The 21,525-nt window shown below is 37.3% G+C and overlaps 1 protein-coding gene across 4 annotated transcripts in view; it reads left to right on the plus strand.

The window, feature by feature from the left end:
• The window catches only part of PATJ (PATJ crumbs cell polarity complex component), a 385,356-nt gene that overhangs the window by 143,545 nt on the left and 220,286 nt on the right, over nt 1-21,525 (plus strand). For all 4 annotated transcript variants that reach the window (XM_055402500.2, XM_055402504.2, XM_055402503.2 and 1 more), the window contains exons 25-27: nt 850-960; nt 12,109-12,186; nt 21,145-21,244. In XM_055402500.2, coding sequence (XP_055258475.2) covers nt 850-960; nt 12,109-12,186; nt 21,145-21,244 — 289 coding nt within the window. The remainder of the gene's footprint in view (nt 1-849; nt 961-12,108; nt 12,187-21,144; nt 21,245-21,525) is intronic.

Genomic DNA, 21,525 nt, shown 5'->3' on the forward strand with positions numbered 1-21,525 from the left:
AACTTCAGACCTCCTGTGCTTCCTTCCTTAGTCTTAATCTCAGTTGATGGTCCTTCTTCCTTATTTCATTGAGAAAAGAGGAGTTGAAAGGGACCTTCCCCTTGCTCCTTCTACATCCTTTTTTCCTACCTGTGCTTGTTGCAACAAATGAGCTATTTGTGTTTCTTCTATATGGAATCTGTCTCTAACTTGTGCAGTAGAAGTCATTCCACTTCACTCTCCAAGGGTTTGCTTCTAGAATGCTCTTTGAGACTATGGGCAAGTTCACAAGTTATGCTTTCTCAGATTTGTATAATGAGATGTTTACACTTTACCCAAATTTACTGAATGTAGAACTCTTTTAGTAAAAGAACCCATGGGTGTTTTCATACTTCTTTTTTGAACATAATTTGAGAAATGATCAACTAATCAATTTGATAATGGGCAATTTGCTTAAAATACCTTTCTTCTTAGTTTAATTGAGAGAAGATGAGTCCAAAGAGATCCCCAGCCCCTACACCCGTTCAGAATTGTGTCCTCTAATAGTGGCAGAGGTGACATTATAAGCTCAGAAGCTTCTTAAGGTTCTGTTATTAATTAGGCTACCTACTTTTGCATAATTACTTTTAACCTCAGCCATTTATTAAGATATTTTTCTTATTTGCTTTTCTTAAAGTTGTTACTTTTCTTAAACATGGTCTCCTAAAACAGCAAAGATTTTTGTGTGCCAGTGTTATTTTTTTCTAGCTGTCATCTAATTCATTCAACTCTGGCTGTTCTCATAACTAGATAATATGCATGAACCTGAATTAACTTATCCTCAAGATCTGCTGCTTTGCTAACTGAAATAAATTACTTCTTTGTTTTTAGGTGTCTGGAGTAGATTTGCAGAATGCTTCACACAAAGAAGCAGTTGAGGCCATTAAGAATGCAGGAAACCCTGTGGTGTTCGTCGTTCAGAGCTTGTCTTCCACTCCAAGAGTAAGCTTTAGTTTACATATTCAAAAAGTTTAAAAATAGGCTCTAGATCTGTGGATCAAGCTTTTGCCTCCAAGTGTTAATATTTTCCAACGTATTTTTTACTGTTATTTTACTATTACTTAAAAGTTATCTTTGTAAAAATTTAATTATTAGCTTCAGTTTTTCCTTTTTTCTCTGATTTCAATCTCCTGGACAAATTTGAGTTATTCCAGTGTACAATGGCGTCCAACAGACCTATTTTCGATTCTTTGATTTCCTCTTTACCAGTTTTGCTAGTTTGGAGGCAAGTTACTTAACCTTTCTAAACTAGTTACTTTGTCTGTAAAACATTTCCAACACAGAGTAGGTCGGTTATAAAAACATTCTAGAGGGACTATCAAATAGTCTGTGTTATCTATTATAGCATGTAAAAATTCAAATGTGCTGCACTGTATGTTCTGTTGGAGATTCTGAATTTACAAAGAACAGTATTTCATCATAGAGTTTTTTGCTGTAATGAAGTACTCATTTGGTATGGAATTAGAACTCTGATATACAGATGTGTATGTTAGTGACAGGATGTGTATTTTATATTGCAATATGAGGCAGAAATGTCACCAGTAAGCCCTGTAACCGAAAGCAATGTTTATTTTTCTCTATTCTTTTTTTTTTTTTTTCTGTTGATGATTTTTATTGGAGGCAAATTATTTTACAATATTATATTGGTTGGTTTTGCCATACATTGACATGAATTCGCCCCGGGTTTACATAAGTTCCCCCTCCTGAACCCCCCTCTCACCTCCCTCCTCCCTTTATCCTCCCTCTGGGTCATCCCCGCATGCCAGCCCCGAGCATCCTATAACATGCATCGACCCTGAACTAGTGATTCGTTTCACATATGACAACATACGTGTTTCAATGCCATTCTCCCAAATCATCCCACCCTCACCCTCTCCCATAGAGTCCCAAAGACTGTTCTATACATCTGTGTCTCTTTTGCTGTCTCGTATACAGGGTTATCATTTGCATCTTTCTAAATTCCATATATATGCGTTAGTATACTGTATTGGTGTTTTTCTTTCTGGCTTACTTCACTCTGTATAATAGGCTCCAGTTTCATCCACCTTATTAGAACTGATTCAAATGTATTCTTTTTAATGGCTGAATAATACTCCATTGTGTATATGTACCAAAGCTTTCTTATCCATTCGTCTGCAGATGGACATCTAGGTTGCTTCCATGTCCTGGCTATTACAAACAGTGCTGCAGTGAACATTGGAGTACATGTCTCTTTCAATTCTGGTTTCCTCGGTGTGTATGCCCAGGAGTGCGATGGCTGGATCATATGGCAGTTCTATTTCCAGTTTTTTGAGGAATCTCCACACTGTTCTCCATAGTGGCTGTACTAGTTTGCATTCCCACCAACAGTGTAAGAGGGTTCCTTTCTCTCCACATCCTCTCCAGCATTTATTGCATGTAGACTTTTGGATAGCAGCCATTCTGACTGGTGTGAAATGGTGTCTCATTGTGGTTTTGATTTGCATCTCTCTGATTATGAGGGATGTTGAGCATTTTTTCATGTGTTTGTTAGCCATCTTTATGTCTTCTTTGGAGAAATGTCTGTTTAGTTCTTTGGCCCATTTTTTGATTGGGTCATTTATTTTTCTGGAATTGAGCTGCAGGAGCTGCTTGTATATTTTGGAGATTAATCCTTTATCCATTGCTTCATTTGCTATTATTTTCTCCCATTCTGAAGGCTGTCTTTTCACCTTACTTATAGTTTCCTTTGCTGTGCAGAAGCTTTTGATTTTAATTAGGTCCCATTTGTTTATTTTTGCTTTTATTTCCAATATTCTGGGAGGTGGGTCATGGAGGATCCTGCTGTGATTTATGTCGGAGAGTGTTTTGCCTACGTTCTCCTCTAGGAGTTTTATAGTTTCTGGTCTTACATTTAGCTCTCTAATCCATTTTGAATTTATTTTTGTGTATGGTGTTAGGAAGTGTTCTAGTTTCATTCTTTTACAGGTGGCTGACCAGTTTTCCCAGCACCACTTGTTAAAGAGACTGTCTTTTCTCCATTTTATATTCTTGCCTCCTTTGTCAAAGATGAGGTGTCCATAGGTGCGTGGATTTATCTCTGGGCTTTCTATTTTGTTCCATTGATCTATATTTCTGTCTTTATGCCAGTACCATACTGTCTTCATGACTGTGGCTTTGTAGTAGAGCCTGAAGTCTGGCAGGTTAATTCCCCCAGTTCCATTTTTCTTCCTCAAGATTGCTTTGGCTATTTGAGGTTTTTTGTATTTCCATATAAATTGTGAGATTATTTGTTCTAGTTCTGTGAAAAATATCGTTGGTAGCTTGATAGGGATTGCATTGAATGTATAAATTACTTTGGGTAGTATACTCATTTTTACAATATTTATTCTTCCAATCCATGAACATGGTATATTTCTCCATCTATTAGTGTCCTCTTTGAATGCTTTCAGTAGTGTTTTATAGTTTTCTATGTACAAGTCTTTTGTTTCCTTAGGTAGATATATTCCTAAGTATTTAATTCTTTTCGTTGCAACAGTGAATGGAATAGTGTCCTTAATTTCTCTTTCTATTTTCTCATTATTAGTGTATAGGAATGCAAGGGATTTCTGTGTGTTGATTTTATATCCTGCAACATTACTGTAATCATTGATTAGCTCTAGTAGTTTTCTGGTAGAGTCTCTAGGGTTTTCTGTGTAGAGGATCATGTCATCAGCGAACAGTGAAAGTTTTACTTCTTCTTTTCCAATTTGGATTCCTTTTATGTCTTTTTCTGCTCTGATTGCTGTGGCCAAAACTTCCAGAACTATGTTGAATAGTAGTGGTGAGAGTGGGCACCCTTGTCTTGTTCCTGACTTTAGGGGAAATGCTTTCAGTTTTTCACCATTGAGGATAATGTTTGCTGTGGGTTTGTCATATATAGCTTTTATTATGCTGAGGTATGTCCCTTCTATTCCCACTTTCTGGAAGGTTTTTATCATAAATGGATGTTGAATTTTGTCGAAGGCTTTCTCTGCATCTATTGAGATAATCATATGATTTTTATTTTTCAGTTTGTTAATATGGTGTATTACGTTGATTGATTTGCGGATATTGAAGAATCCTTGCATTCCTGGGATAAAGCCCACTTGGTCATGATGTATGATCTTCTTAATATGTTGTTGGATTCTGATTGCTAGAATTTTGTTAAGGATTTTTGCATCTATGTTCATCAGTGATATTGGCCTGTAGTTTTCTTTTTTTGTGGGGTCTTTACCAGGTTTTGGGATTAGGGTGATGGTAGCCTCATAGAATGAGTTTGGAAGTTTCCCTTCCTCAGCAATTTTCTGGAAGAGTTTGAGTAGAATAGGTGTTAGCTCTTCTCTAAATTTTTGGTAGATTTCGGCTGTGAAGCCGTCTGGACCTGGGCTTTTGTTTGCTGGAAGATTCTTGATTACAGCCTCTAGTTCCATGCTTGTGATGGGTCTGTTCAGATTTTCTATTTCTTCCTGGTTCAGTTTTGGAAAGTTGTACTTTTCTAGGAATTTGTCCATTCCTTCCAGGTTATTCATTTTATTGCCATATAATTGCTGATAGTATTCTCTAATAATCCTTTGTATTTCTGTGTTGTCAGTTGTGATCTCTCCATTTTCATTACTAATTTTATTGATTTGGTTCTTCTTCCTTTGTTTCTTGATAAGTCTGGCTAGTGGTTTGTCAATTTTATTTACCTTCTCAAAGAACCAGCTTTTTTGGCTTTGTTGATTTTTGCTATGGTCTCTTTTGTTTCTTTTGCATTTATCTCTGCCCTAAATTTTACAATTTCTTTCCTTCTACTGACCCTGGGGTTCTTCATTTCTTCCTTTTCTAGTTGCTTTAGATGTAGAGTTAGGTTATTTAGTTGACTTTTTTCTTGCTTCTTGATGTGTGCCTGTATTGCTATGAACTTCCCCCTTAGCACTGCTTTTACAGTGTCCCAGAGGTTTTGGGTTGTTGTGTTTTCATTTTCATTCATTTCTATGCATATTTTGATTTCTCTTTTGATTCCTTCTATGATTTGTTCATTATTCAGCAGCGTGTTGTTCAGTTGTTCATATGTTGGCATTTTTAATAGTTTTTCTCCCGTAATTGAGATCTAATCTTACTGCATTGTGGTCAGAAAAGATGCATGGGATGATTTCAACTTTTTTGAATTTACCAAGGCTAGATTTATGGCCCAGGATGTGATCTATCCTGGAAAAGGTTCCGTGTGAACTTGAGAAAAAGGTGAAATTCATTGTTTTGGGGTGAAATGTCCTATAGATATCTATTAGGTCTAACTGGTCTATTGTATCATTTAAAGTTTGTGTTTCCTTGTTAATTTTCTGTTTAGTTGATCTATCCATAGATGTAAGTGGGGTATTAAAATCTCCCACTATTATTGCATTATTGTTAATTTCCCCTTTCATACTTGTTAGTAATTGTCTTACATATTGTGGTGCTCCTATGTTGGGTGCATAAATATTTATAATTGTTATATCTTCATCTTGGATTGATCCTTTGATCATTATGTAGTTTCCTTCTTTGTCTCTTTTCACAGCCTTTGTTTTAAAGTCTATTTTATCTGATATGAGTATTGCTACTCCTGCTTTCTTTTGGTCTCTATTTGCATGGAATATCTTTTTCCAGCCCTTTACTTTCAGTCTGTATGTGTCCCTCGTTTTGAGGTGGGTCTCTTGCAGACAACATATATGTGGGTCTTGTTTTTGTATCCATTCAGCCAGACTTTGTCTTTTGGTTGGGGCATTCAACCCATTTACGTTTAAGGTAATTATTGATAAGTACGATCCCGTAGCCATTTTCTTTATTGCTTTGGGTTCGAGTTTATATACCCTTTCTGTGTTTCCTGTCTAGAAAAGATCCTTTAGCATTTGTTGGAGAGCTGGTTTGGTGATGCTGAATTCTCTCAGCTTTTGCTTGTCTGTAAAGCTTTTGATTTCTCCTTCATATTTGAATGAGATCCTTGCTGGGTACAGTAGTCTGGGCTGTAGGTTATTTTCTTTCATCACTTTAAGTATGTCTTGCCATTCCCTCCTGGCCTGAAGAGTTTCTGTTGAAAGATCAGCTGTTATCCTTATGGGAATCCCCTTGTGTGTTATTTGCTGTTTTTCCCTTGCTGCTTTTAATATTTGTTCTTTGTGTTTGATCTTTGTTAATTTGATTGATATGTGTCTTGGAGTATTTCGCCTTGGGTTTATCCTGTTGGGGACTCTCTGGGTTTCTTGGACTTGGGTGATTATTTCTTTCCCTATTTTAGGGAAGTTTTCAACTATTATCTCCTCAAGTATTCTTTCATGGTCTTTCTTTTTGTCTTCTTCTTCTGGGACTCCTATGATTTGAATGTTGGAGCGTTTAACATTGTCCCAGAGGTCCCTAATATTGTTCTCATTTCTTTTAATTTGTTTTTCTTTTTTCCTCTCTGTTTTATTTATTTCTACAATTCTATCTTCTAGCTCATTTATCCTGTCTTCTGCCTCTGTTATTCTACTGTTTGTTCCCTCCAGAGTGTTTCTGATCTCATCAATTGCATTATTCATTGTATACTGACTCTTTTTTATTTCCTCTAAGTCATTCTTAAACCTTTCTTCCATCTTCTCAATCCTTTTCTCCAGGTTATTTATCTGTAACTCCATTTTGCTTTCAAGATTTTGAATCACTTTCACCACCAAGATTCGAAATTCTTTATCAGGTAGATTCCCTATATCTTTCTCTTTTGTTTGTGTTGGTGGGCATTTATCTTGTTCCTTTACTTGCTGGGTATTTCTCTGCCTCTTCTTCTTGCTTATAATGCTTTGCTCTGGGTGTCCTTTCCCTCTTCTGGCCGTTTGTGGAGATCTCTTTATTATGTAGTTTCCTCTCTGTGTGTGGGGTTGGACAGGTGACTTGTCAAAGTTCCCTGGTTATGCAAGCTTGTGTCGGTGTTCTGGTGGGTGCAGCTGGATTTGTTCTCTCTGGAGTGCAATGAAGTGTCCAGTAATGAGTTATGAGATGTCAGTGGGTTTGGAGTGACTTTGGGCAGCCTGTATATTGAAGCTCAGGGCTAGTTTCCTGTGTTACTGGAGAATTTGTGTGGTATGTCTTGCTCTGGAACTTGTTGACCCTTGGGTGGTGCTTGGTTTTAGTGTAGGTATGGAGACGTTTGATGAGCTCCTATCGATTAATGTTCCCTGGGGTCAGGAGTTCTCTGGTGTTCTCAGGATTCGGCCTTAAGCCTCTTGCCTCTGGTTTTTGGTCTTATTCTTGGAGTAGCCTCTAGACGTTTCTATCTGTCATTTCCAAGGTGGTTCCCTCTGTTTTAGCTTCTGTTTGCTGGTCTCTTCAGTGTCTAATTTCTGCCCTGATACTAGGGGGTGGGTGGACACTTTTTAAGGCTCAGTTGTTCAGTCCTGTCTGGGAAGGGAGGAACGCTGCAGTCGAATATCTCTGGCGTCTGTGGGGAGTGCTCGCAGCGTCTCGGCCACACTGGGTTTGCCCCCGCTCACAGCACGTATGCTGTCCCAGTCTATACTGCACAGGCTCTAGGTTGCTCTGCCGGGAACTGTCTGAGGCCGGCGCCGGGTTGTATGCACTTCCCAGGTCTGAGCGGCTCAAGTTCAGGTTCTCAGTTACTCCACAAAGGCGCAGACTTGGTTGGGCCTGAGTTTTGTGCCTTCCCCGGTCCGAGCAGCTCAGGGGACCAGGTGTTTGGCGAGCGCGGTCTCTGCAACTTATCGCCTCCCCAGTCCCCGCCACTCAGTTTTCTGGGTGTACAACCGGCGCACCTTCTCAGGGGGATATCGACCGGCCCGAGCCCAAGAAGTCCTGAATAGCAACAAGCCTGTCAGCAGTTTGTATCAGATGCCTTTCTGGGGCCGCGGTTGCCCACTCCGGCTCTGGCTGCGCTCCCTGCCTGTCTCGGCGGGGGATGGTGGATGGGCCAGCCGCAGCCGGCTCACTCTGCTCAGTCCTTTATTCTGTGAGCAGGGCTGGCCGAGTCGTAGGTTAGAGCTTTCCGCCTTTTCGTGGGGAAGCTATCCCACAGTCTGCTTTGCTCTCCCCAGTTCTCTCAAATTGTTCTCGCGGCATTCAAGCCCAGTCCTCTCTCTAAGCAGTTCAGCCGGCTCCTCCCTGCCCAGCCCCCACTTGCTAATGGTGTATGCAGGCGTCTGCGCTGCTTCTCCGCTGGGAGTTACCGTTTGGCAGGTAATCTGTGGGTTTTTAAAAAATCTTAAAAAAAAAAAAGGGTTATGTGGCCCTCTGAGCTTCCAAGGCTCACCACAGATTCGCCAGTGAGAGTGTTTCCTGGTGTTTGGAAAGTTCTCTCTTTTTAAAGCCTCCCTTCCCGGGACGGAGCTCCGTCCTTACTTCTTTTGTCTCGCTTTTTATCTTTTATGTTTTTTCCTACCTCCTTTCGAAGACAATGGGCTGCTTTTCTGGGTGCCTGACGTCCTCTGCCAGCATTCAGAAGTTGTTTAGTGGACTTTACTCCGCGTTTAAATGTTCTTTTGATGAATTTGTGGGGGAGAGAGTGGTCTCGCTGTCCTATTCCTCCGCCATCTTGTTCCTCCGGCTTATTTTTCTCTATTCTATAGTGGAAGACAGCTGTTCAAAACATAGGCACTTCTGAACAGTAGAAAAACTGCATAGTTTTAAAAAATATGCTTTTCAGTCCACTAAAATGTAGTGCTTTTCAACCTTTTTTTATATCAAGGCATACAGAAAATAATATTTGTATAACAAACTGGGTAAACAGATGTCTGGCTGTCCCAGGGGCGGGGGGCATCAATGTATATTTTTTGCATGCTTATAGCTTGCCCATACCCAGTGAGCTGCAGCCTCACCCCATATGGGCAGCTCTGCTGTGCACTGTACTTGCAGCAAGGTCCCTTCCAGATGCTACGTAATGCTGCGTAATGCTCCATTTCTACCATGAAGACTAATTGAGAGAAGGAAGCAGAATAAAGTTTTCACATTTTTTAATGCAGTTTGAAATTCTAGATTTTATTGGAATCCACCCTTAAACTCTTATGATACTGAGAAAGTTGTTGAGGCCATCACTTTTATTTCTGGAGACTGAATTTAATAGGAATATTGGCCAGAATTTCCCTGCCAAATGACACTTCCAGAGAAACAGTTCTGAGCTAGAAGGAGCCAATAAAATTATACATTTATACGACCGCTTGTGAATGCTTCGCCAAAAATATTCAAAGCATTTTATTAGTTTATAAGGTCAGCCATAAAGGCCAAGGTTTTAATCTAGTCTTTGTTGGTGAGCTGTGGTGGAAGTTTTCATTTGAGTGACCAGTACAATATCTTTCAACTTCTCAAAAAAAAAAAAAGTCTTCATCATTATTACATGCCCAAATAATGTAATACTTTTCAGGCAGCATCACAAAGTGTCATGTTCATCGAACATTGAACTGTCTTGGGTTCTAGCGAAAGAGTAGTGATGATATTAATGTCCATTCCTTGTTCCATTTTGTTCAGCACAAAGTTGATTCCACCTGAATAAGGCAATGAAAGGAATCAAACTTCATATTTTTGTATCTTTGGCATACTTATTCTTAAAATTATTATTGGTCATCACAGAAATAGAAAATATAGCCAAATTCTTAATCATTTTTGATCAGTTTAATTAAACTTTGAAACATTCTTCAAAACTCCCAAGGAAGTCATTTCCTAATGTTTGGCCATCAAGGTCCTATGTCTAAATGTGCCTTGAAAAAGAAAGTGTTAGTCGCTCAGCTGTGACTTTGAGACCTCATGGATTGTAGCTTGCCAGGCTCCTCCCTCCATGAAATTCTCCAGGCAAGGATACTGGAGTGTGTAGCCATTCCCTTCTCCAGGGGATCTTCCCAACCCAGAAATCGAACCTGGGTCTCCTGCATTGTAGGTGGTTTCTTTACCATCTGAGCCATCAGTGAAACCTTCATGAAAATTCTCATCAGCATGATGGATTGACTGGTGGTGTTTATGTTTGCACTTTTTTTTTGTTTTAATTTTTTTAATATTTGTGCTTTTAATAGGTGCTTTGGGAGGATTGGCAACACATTACCTTTTTATGCTTTTTCTCCTAAATTTCTCAACTACATTTTCAGCATGCTAGAAAGAAATGTGCTTATCCACTTAGAGTTACTTGGTATATGCTTATTTGAGAGCAGAATTCATGATCTATACTGTACACCTCTATAGAAAGTTTTTATGCCAAAGTAATTTTTCCTACTTATAATTGCATTTCACAGTAGCATTAAGGTTTTCTGTATATATCCAAAACCAAACCCTTTTAAAATTGGTATCATTCTTTCAGTTCACTAAATTTATTATCATGTGTTGTTTTCTTTTTTCCTGTCTTCCATTTGTATTTCTCTAATATCATTGTTTCATAATGGCATCTTAATGTTTTTGGACATGTTCATTTTGTGTATTAGTCATATAGAAATATATTTTTTTACTTTCATAAGAAACATGTGCTCTCCTACTTTTCATAAAGATGTGGTCTTTTCTGGTGGGCCATTTGTCTTCCAAAGTTTGCTGATGATATGTGTAGAGAATAATATTTCTCTGCTGTTTGAAAAACAAATAGTGTAAACCTTATGAATGGCAGCTAACTTTTATCCTATTTCAAAGCTTCTGCCATTTAACTTTAGCTGGTTTTTCCATAGGAGAAAGTAGATCCAGTGTAGGCAGGTGTTATGACTTTGGAGGGAGACAAGGTGTTTTAAAGTCTTCAGAATTAGAAACATATACCTGTAGATCCACTGGTTTTTGAACTCTGACTTAGGTTGTTCTGTGTGTTAAATAGAGAAATAAATATTAAGCACAGTGTCTGTTCACATAAGAAGCCACAGATATATATTATTTATCACTACTATTGGTTTTTACTTAAGAGAAACATTTCTGAGATGGTCTCACTTATTCCAAAATTAATGTATTCCTTTAGACTCTAAAAGTAGAGAAGAATTGCCTTTTTGAGAAAAGTGCTTTTTTTGGTTTTGTTTTTTAAATTAATCCTAGGGAGGCAGTTCCTTTAGTTTTCTGAGTAAGGAGATTTATTTTTCCCTTTAGTCTGCATGTCTGTCCGCAGATTTTATGCCAATTACTTGTTTTAGCTATTTGAGGAGTCTTTAAAATAATCACTAACAATTTTGTATTTGCTTAAGATATTTTGCAGGTAGTTTTACAAAAAGAGATGAGTTAAGAAGTAATCTGTGCTGTTGGCGCCATTAAGAATTAAAATCATTTCCATGAAATTGAACTGTTTGATTCATTTATAAGCATTTATTGAACACTACTACCATATGGTGCTTTTTCTAAGCATCAGGGTTATAGTGATAAATAACCCTAAATTCAAGCTCTAATTGAGCTATTATCCAGGGGTGTAAATAGCTTTGTATAATTTATCTGTATGCTAACAGTGATGGTTAAATATTTATTGAATGTACACAGTATGCTAGATACCATACTCGAACTGTATGGAGATATCACAAAAGAATGATTACTGCAACATTGTTTGTAGGAGAGCAAATTGGAAATGAAGTATGTAAAATCCCATGAAAAGAATGACTGACAGCAAGAAATGTTATTTATCCATGAAAAGAAAGATATTTGTCCATATCATAATCATTCCAGGTGATAGGATTTACAGTTCATTAAGTTCATTTTTTACATTAAGAAAAGTAAAAGCCTCAAATAAGTGGACTGAAGTGATATCACTTCAGTGTTAGCTACCCTTGGTGACTGGAATAAACATATACAATAACCTTAAAAAACAAAACAAAACAAAACTTGAGCTGGAGTACACTGATGAATAAGGTAGCTCAATGAAATAAATGTTACATCCAGCATTATAGGAACTAACTTTCTGGATCTAAACATGCCTGTGAATTTATTGTCCCTTGATGGTGCACACAAACACACACACATGCAGGCATGCACATTTGGGTTATATAACTTGTTAGATTTCCCAAGTTGTGTTGTTTGCCTTAACTATACTTCTCATATCTTTACTTTTTAGGTGAAGTTAGAGATACAGTTAAGTAGGATTTTAACTTTTTTTTTTTTAATGCATGGAGCAATGGAATGATTGTGACATTTAAATTCTTTCTTTCTCTCTCTTCCTTGTCTTTGTGGTGGCAGGTCATTCCTAGTGTGCATAGCAAGGCCAAAAAAATCACGAATAATCAGGACCAAGACACCAAAGAAAAAAAAGAAAAGGTAACCTAACCTCCTAAACTTTTAAAAATGTTTTTGGTTTCTTTTTGCATATCTGAGTTGCAATTAATATGTGTTTTTTTGGATGAGTATCTGGGTAGAAGTATGGTAGGTTTAGGACTCTCTTGATGGCTCAAACATAAAGAATCTGCCTGCAGGAGACCCAGGTTCAATCACTGGGTTGGGAAGATCCCCTGGAGAAGGGAGTGGCAACCCACACCAATATGGTTGCCTAGAGGATTCTATATGCTAGTAAAGTCATGCTCAAAATTCTCCAAGCCAGGCTTCAGCAGTATGTGAACCGTGAACTTCCAGATGTTCAAGCAGGTTTTAGAAAAGGCAGAGGCACCAGAGATCAAATTGCCAACATCCGCTGGATCATGGAGAAAGCAAGGGAGTTCCAGAAAAGCATATATTTCTGCTTTGTTGACTATGCCAAAGCCTTTGACTGTGTGGATCACAATAAACTGTGGAACATTCTGAAAGAGATGGGAATCCCAGTCCACCTGACCTGCCTCTTGAGAAACCTGTATGCAGGTCAGGAAGCAACAGTTAGAACTGGACATGGAACAACAGACTGGTTCCAAATAGGAAAAGGGGTGCGTCAAGGTTATATATTGTCACCCTGCTTATTTAATTTATATGCAGAGTACATCATGAGTAACGCTGGACTGGAGGAAGCACAAGCTGGAATCAAGATTGCCGGGAGAAATATCAATAACCTCAGATATGCAGATGACACTACCCTTATGGCAGAAAGTGAAGAGGAACTCAAAAGCCTCTTGATGAAAGTGAAAGAGGAGAGTGAAAAGTTTGGCTTGAAGCTCAACATTCAGAAAACAAAGATCATGGCATCTGGTCCCATCACTTCATGGGAAATAGATGGGGAAACAGTGGAAACAATGTCAGACTTTATTTTTTTGGGCTCCAAAATCACCACAGATGGTGATTGCAGCCATGAAATTAAAAGACGCTTACTCCTTGGAAGGAAAGTTATGACCAACCTAGATAGCATATTAAAAAGCAGAGACATTACTTTGCCAACCAAGGTCCCTCTAGTCAAGGCTATGGTTTTTCCCGTGGTCATGTATGGATGTGAGAGTTGGACTGTGAAGAAAGCTGATGGCCGAAGAATTGATGCTTTTGAACTATGGTGCTGGAGAAGACTCTTGAGAGTCCCTTGGACTGCAAGGAGATCCAACCAGTCCATTCTAAAGGAGATCTGTCTTGGGTGTTCATTGGAAGGACTGATGCTAAAGCTGAAACTCCAATACTTTGGCCACCTCATGCGACGAGTTGACTTACTGGAATAGAGTCTGATGCTGGGAGGGATTGGAGGTGGGAGGAGATGGGGACGACGGAGAATGAGATGGCTGGATAGCATCACTGACTCGATGGACATGAGTTTGAGTGAACTCCAGGAGTTGGTGATGGACAGGGAGGCCTGGTGTGCTGTGACTCTTGGGGTCGCAAAGAGTCAGACACAACTGAGCGACTGAACTGAACTGAACTGAGAGGATTCTATGGACACAGGAGCCTGGTGGGCTACAGGCCATAGGTTTGCAGAGTCAGACATGACTGAACGATTTTAAGTTCACTTCACGGTAGTTATAATATCTCCCTTCTGTGAACGTACCTAATTCTGGCCTGGATGAAGACCTAGTGAAGTACAGGTGTAAGATGTCATGAAGCCATTATCAGCCATTATCAGCTTTTTCTAAATCCTAAGATATTAAATTGAATTTCTATTATTTAGTATTGTTTCTTTTTTTAGCTTCCAAATGATTTATTTTTATTAAAAATGTATTTTTAATTTCCATACAAATATTAAAAAAAACTTATTGCTGTTATTTTCAAACCTATTTCAGTTATAACCATAAATTGTATTTTACATAATATCTTGCACCTTGCCTATTGGTTGAGACATTTTTTATGGCCAAACACATAGGTTTTATAAATGTATATTTGTAATTTGAAAGAATAGCTATTATCTAGTTACAGATTTTTATACAGAGTTATTAGGGCAAACTAACTAACTGGGTTATTCAGGTATTCTATATACTTACTGATTTTTTTGATCAGAGTAACTCATCTTCCATTTTGATGGTTAAATTAATCTACTTTTCCTGTAGTTTTTCAGTTTTTATTTTATATTTTTCAAGATAATTTATTAGGTTGAATTAAAAAAATTAATATCCTCATAGGGCTATAATTGACCCTTTCATTAATATATGGCCTTACTAAGTAGTGCCTTAGTATCTAGTTCATCCAATATCCTTGAATTGGACAGATTTCCTTTTATATTTTTGTCTGATAGTTTGTCTTGGAAATTTACGAGCCACACAGAATGAATTCACGTCTCTAACCTAGTGGGTCTGGGCTTGTAAGGAATTCTCAGGGAACACTTTTTTTCTTTTTCTTTTGTTTTCTTCCATCTCATGCTAAGACCAAGGCCAGGAAATATTCCTGTTGTCTTCTGTAATCAAAATTTTGGTTTGTTTGCTTTGTTTATTTTAAACTTTACCGATTAAAAGTTTTACCCCATTAAAGGGAAAAAAAAAAAAAAGCTATGCCTGATTTGGTCACTTGGGAATACTTTATTTACAGAAATGTATGAGGGCTAATCAAGACCCCTTGAGGATTTGGGGAGAAGAGTTCTTGAAAAGGTTAAGAAATTAGGATAAGGAATTAAGTTGGTACCAAATTTTAGAACTATCTGTTTTATCCTGGCTGTCTGCCTTCTCTGAGTTCAGATCTTAATCCCAAAGGTTATATTCAGATTAGCAGTAACATACACTGTGTGTTCAGGATTTTGTGGTTTGTTTTTGGCAACTGCCAATAAACACAGATAATATGTAGAATCTAGAAAACCATCGTTATTGTTGCAGAGGTATTAGTTTTGTACAAGTTGCAAGTCATCACTTGCAGAATACTTTAAACTTTTGGTCCTTTTTTGCAGGGATTGGGTTTGGGGGGATTGATATCTTTAGTCCTACTTCCCACCTTCAGTTCAGTTCAGTTCAGTTCAGTCGCTCAGTCGTGTCCGACTCTTTGCGACCCCATGAATCACAGCACGCCAGGCCCTCAAATAGAAACTTTTGACTAATTAAATTTCTAGCTCTCACTAGATAAGAATGAGTACATACTGCATGATTATATTTATATAAAAGTTGAGAAAATATGATTTTGTAGTGACAAGAAGATCATAGGTTCAGGAGAATAGGATACCAGGGAAGAGGGTGATTAAAAAAGAGTCATGAAGAAACTTTTGGGGGTGATGGTTACATGTTTGTTATATTGATTGTGGTGGTGGATTCAAATTGTACACTTTAAAATCTGTGCAATTTTTTAAGTCAGTTATACTTCAGTATATTGGAGAGAAGCTGTTTAAGACAAAAATTCTCTTTTTTTCTGTTGCTTGCATTTTACTAGGGCAAAGCAAACAATATAGAATTCAGTGACTGCTAACTTTAAAGCAATATGGGGATGAAACCTGAAGACCCACAAAATATGACATCTGGTATATAAGCTCAAAGAAGGGAGATGATCTGTCTCATAATTGCTCTTTTTCTGCGTCACCCAGAATGCTGCCGGTCACCTATTAGGCATATATATGCCTATTAGGCATGTATATTTATTGCATGAATAAAGAATCCTAAAAACAGAACAAAACAAAATCTCAGGTTTTAGGTCCCTAGAGATTAGCACGTGCCCTCTGGGGATTTACCTTCTGATTTGGAATTTATGTTTGTTTCTGGCCTCAGTTACAAAAATATAGTTTTGAATTTTTATCTGTGATATACATATATGTGTGTGTGTGTGTGTGTGTATTTTTTTAAAGAAGGGCTTCTCAGAATATTTAGTCTGTCTTATTGCTGGAATTGTGTTGATTCATATATTGATTCAAATATCTGAACACTAATCAAATGCTTATTGTAAACCTATAGTGTTACAGTCATTGTGCTATAGTTGGTAGATAAAACATCAAAAAGGAAACAGACAACGGGCTGTGGAGACGTGGTCAATAAACACACAGATGAATATAAAGTGGTTACTGATTTAGATACTTTGGGGAACAAGGTAATTAATTGACTAAGGAAAATTCCACATGAGATTTCATGAAGGAAAAAGATAAATGTATGATACTTATCAACTTTGACTGGTGCATTAAATCAAATTGAATTTCAATATATAGCAAGGATATTTGCATTCAGGTTTTTTAAAAAATCCAGTAAGAGCCCAGTAAAACCAAAAGTCAATGTATAATAAGTCTACTCAGCTGAATTCCTTAGAATGGAGAAGTCATCACTAAGTTAACATGGCAATAGTTAACATTGCAACCATAAACCCCAAATCAGAAGGTTAAATGGAACACAGGAAAATGACTTTTGTCCGGACAGCATTTGTCAATATCTGGTGACCTAAAGCCACAGATGTTTGTTTTGTTTTTATTTATTCAATAAATATGTATTGTGTGTCTGTTAGGTACCAGGCAGTGTTCGGGGCCTTATTGGAAGATGATAGTTAGCCATGTTAGTGAAACTTTGGAGAATTCAGAGGTGATTATTGCCCCCAGTGGACAGAGGAGCCTGGTGGGCTACACAGTCCATGGGGCCGCAAAGAGTCAGACTTGACAGAGCACATCACAACAGTATGTTATTGCCCCAAAGCACTCCCACTTGTGAGTCAGTTGATCATATGAGAATCTGCATCTCCATTACAGGATGATGTTTCAGTGGTTACAGGATGTACTTTACTATACTGCTCTTCTCTGTAATTATAGCTTGTGTACAAAGCGTTATTCTACACCCTGGAATGACAGATGACCTTCACTCCAAGAAGTGCATCTATGAATGTGCTATGCAGTGCAATAACTAGACGTGTAGTTGGTATGACAGAAGTATGCCCGAGTACTAGGGGAGACTTTCCCAAAGATGGGGGGTCATGTGATGACTAGACTAACTCTTTAACAGTTATTATTGATAGAGATAATTCCTTTTAGGCATTCCCCCCACCCCCAATACAAAAGCAATCATGTTCTCTAGAATTCCTGACAGTCAGAAAGAAGACAATAAAAATCACTTGAAACTATTAGTAGACGTGAAATTATTCATATTAAAAAAATAGGGGAAGAAAGTGACTGAAAAGCTAAAAAAAAAAAAAAATCAACAAGCAGGTCTTGAATAAATCTCTATTTTTTTCTTATTTTGTTTTATTTCAGTTCAGTATTTTCTGACCTCTTGTATTGAATGTGAAACATCAGAGTTTATAGAAATGCTATTATCAACTGTAGGTTCATAACTCTTTGGTATTTTCTTTCTAAATTTTCTTTAGTATTATTTCATATGTTTTCTTTCTTTTAAGGAAATTGTGGACACTTCACAACTGGGAGATGTCATTAATAGAGAAGTAGTCCTCTGTAGTTAGTTATCTTCATTTTCTTTTTGTGTAATACCCATATGAAAATGCTGTTTCCCACTAAACATAGTAATACCTAAAAGTATGGTTACATTAACTTTATAAAAATATATATATCCCAAATAAGTATATTTTATTATATGTGAAATATACTTCAATAAGGTTGCTGTTAAGGCATGCATCTATTCCAAGGGAAAAATTTGAATTTGTTAGTCTCTGGAACTAAGAGGAACCTCATGAAGGCATTTGCAAAGATCAGAATGATCTCTTGTGACCCTCTTGATAACACTTAGAGTATTATGGAATGCATGCTCGCTGATTATTCTTAACAGCAACAAATAAAACAGCATTCTATCAGTGATACTCTACATTGTGCTAATCCTTAGAACTGGCTGATAATTCTCAGGCTAATGTGTAACCAATTGTGGTACACACATGCAGAGCATGTGGACGTGTGGATATCATGCAACGTTAGTATAAATGTTTTTATTATATATTTTTGTTTTATAGTCCACACCAATGAGATCAAGGAGATCATTGAGAAGGTATAAGTGTTTCTAATTAAAATTACCAAATCTTTTTGACTTTGTGAATCTAGATTCACATATAAAAATGCTTCTGAGTTAGTTGTTTCTGTGAAAAGGGATTTCTTGAAAGACTAGCACATCTAAAGTAGTATACGTTTAATAGTTTCACTATTTTCTTAAAAAACTCTGGGAATATTAGATTTAAATAATGCTTCTTAGTCTCTAACCAATCAGAAAGAGAGACTTTAAAAGACTGAGTTTTTAATACCCCCAAAGGTAGGAGAATATTTCGTGCTCACAATGAGGTAAGAGTCTTTCTCCATTTCAGATACACAGAGGACTTTCAGCTTTTGTCCTGCAACTTTAGCCATGTGTCAGATGTAGACACAAAAATGCAAAAACACTGGTCTGTGTGTCAAAAAGCTGTTCTTTACATTGAACCAAGACATGTTCTTGTACAAAAGCACAACCAGGCAAACAATCTAATAAACATGTTTGCTGTTTTCTCTCAATCAAGAGAGAGGAGATGCCCAAAGAACCAGTATGTAATAGATCCTCATCATTCCAATAAATATCACTAAATTGCCAGATCATAAAACCAGATTCCACTGATTACTTCTACTAATGGTGAATAATTTACAGCCGAAGTACAAATCGGAACCAAACTTAGCTTAATATTAGAAACAACAACAACAACAAAATAGAATTGAAGATTAAAAATGGAAAAACATTTAAAAAGACAAAGTTCTGTTGCCACTGGGAGTTTACCGTCAGAACCAGGAAATCATGTGTATGGGCTTAAACAGCTTATGGGATTGTATGTCTCAGGCATCACAGTTCATTGGTTCTGGAAGATGAGTATACTTGAACATATCAGTGGGGCTTTCAAGAGTGACTAATAAAATTAAAGAAAAGAAACTTGACCTTTGAAATTATGCAGAATGTAACAGTGCCAGATGTTTATTAAAATTACTAACATGGGAACCAAAAAGGTGGTTATCCTGGTTCAGAGAGAATTGGAGAGAGTATTTGTATTTGCTGAAAAAAATGTTTAAATAAGATTCAAATTTAGACACTCAACTTGTTAATGTCTTATAAGGCAATGCAAACTGTAATAATTTGTTAAAATAACTTACATTTTTCTACAAGAAATCTAAATGCTCTTTAAAAAAAAATTATTTATTTGTCCGCACTGGGTCTTTATTGCAATTCCTGAGCTCTTGGTTGCTGCACATGGGATTTTCCTAGTTGTGGCAAAAGGGGGCTGCTCTTGAGTGGCAGTGCAGTGCATGGTGGTGGCTTCTATTGCGGAGCATGCGCTCGGGGGTAAGGGCTTCAGTTGTGTGCACTCAGCAGTTGCAGTGCGCAGGCTGAGTTTTCCCACGGCATGTAGGATCTTAGTTCTTAGACCATGGATCGAACCCATGTTCCCTGCATTGCAAGATGAATTCTTAACCTTGGACCATCGGGGAAGTCCTTAATGTGCAATGCTCTTGAACAAGAATGGTTTGTGTTATTGCCATTTTTTGCAATGTTAACATGTCAGAGAACCGAAACACCATGAATGACAACCAGTTATTTATTCCTTCAGCAAACAGTTAAGGACACTGTTCTCAGAGCTGAGGATGTCCTATAGTCTGTGTTTTTCTCCACCCTCACAGAAGTTCTGTTCACCTGGCCCTCCCTGTGCATACCTTGCTCCAGCCTTTGTTGCCACAGTGAGAGCCTGGACCTGCCTACTGTCTTCTCCCATATGCAGTAGAAAGATGCCTGGACATCTGGCAACCCACGTTCATACCATAGGGAGCCCAGAATATGCTTGTCCTACATTCTTTGTGAGCGTGTTGGTAGAAGTTAAATAAATAGATCATATAACCAATTGCCCCTTAAATATACTTTTTGTAAAATGCTATTAAAGAGGATTCATATCTTTTACTACTATTTTTAAAACTAGCTCTCTTTGTGCTTAGGTTTGTCTTTCACTTAGAATGACCTTTGATTAGATGTTATCCTGAATAAATTTGAGTGTGTGTTTTTCCTTATGGATGCCAAATAGTGTTTTCTATTTTGGAGGAATTTATTACATGTCTGCTTTCTGTAATGGACCAGTTATTGTCCATTTACTGAAGTGTATCCTGCCATTAGTGGCTTTGTCCTATAAAGCATAATTGATTGTGCTTTATTGAAATCCTGTAGCAAAACAAATCTTAATTCAGTTATTTTGGCATCTGTGGGGAGCTTGGGTATATCAGCTCCTATTCTTTCCAGCAGCTTGGATCTCTCCGTAGTTTGGCATGTTTTATTTTTCCCAGCATTTAAGAAAAGGTCTACATTGTATAAAGGTAATATGATCATAAAGTCTACTTTAATTAAGTCTCTTTAAACCAAATATTGATGTACTGTATCATTTGGTTTGTAAATTTAAAGAATACGTAGACAGAAATACAAAAGGTATTCATCGTAAAGCTTTTTCTCTCTCTCTTTTTAAAACATTGAAATATGTGTTAACTATTTACAAATTATAGATGAATACCTCTTCAGTTAGAAAATCTTGGTATTTCAAGTGCTTTATAAAGTATGAAATCTGTACCTTTTATAATTGAATAAAAAGTTGAAATAATCGTAAGATTAACACATTGGGTCATTTTTATATCTAAGACATTTTTGAAATTTCTTTCATTTGAGTTATTTGGTCAGAAACAAAGAAAAGTAACTCTCAACAGTGTAAAGAAGATGCTTATAATTGGTTTTCTCACTGGAGAAAGGAATGCATGCTTCTGGGAAGGTCAATAGTTTTAAAAGTTGTGCTTTTGAATTCCTGTTTTCTGTATTGGTGTATTTAATCACAGAGTCACTCTACATAATAACATAGAGAATAAAAAAATTCTAATCCTAGTGATATGATGAAAGTTGGATACAGTCAAAATATTTACAGATTGTCTTTTAATCCTGCTTGTCATTGAGGAAGAGGTTGAATAAAGGCAGTTAACTCTTCTCTCAAATTTTGCATCTTCAGAGGCGAGGAACGGCTCCACCGCCAATGAAACTGCCTCCTCCTTACAGAGCTCCATCTGATGACAGTGATGAATCTGAAGAAGAATGTGCATTCACCAACAGTGAGTTCCTTTTCATTGTTTGGGGTAGATGCATAACTTATTAAATTATACCTTAATGATTGTTGTAAAGTATCAAATACAGTGGTGTGGGTTCTTAGAAAATGTGTAGGAACGTATCTTGCTGAAAAAGAAAATTCAGATCTCCTACTTTTGTGACTTTATCTTCCTAAGCTTTTGCCTCTGACATTAATATAGCAGAAGGAATATCAAAGGCAACTGGGTGGCAAACTTTTATCTACAGTCCATCCTCGTCTTACTGTTTGGTTGTGAATATAGAAATG

Source organism: Moschus berezovskii, chromosome 4 (genome assembly GCF_049115385.1).
Source record: "Moschus berezovskii isolate FMDL1 chromosome 4, NW_MosBer_1.0, whole genome shotgun sequence".
Lineage (NCBI taxonomy): Eukaryota > Metazoa > Chordata > Mammalia > Artiodactyla > Moschidae > Moschus > Moschus berezovskii.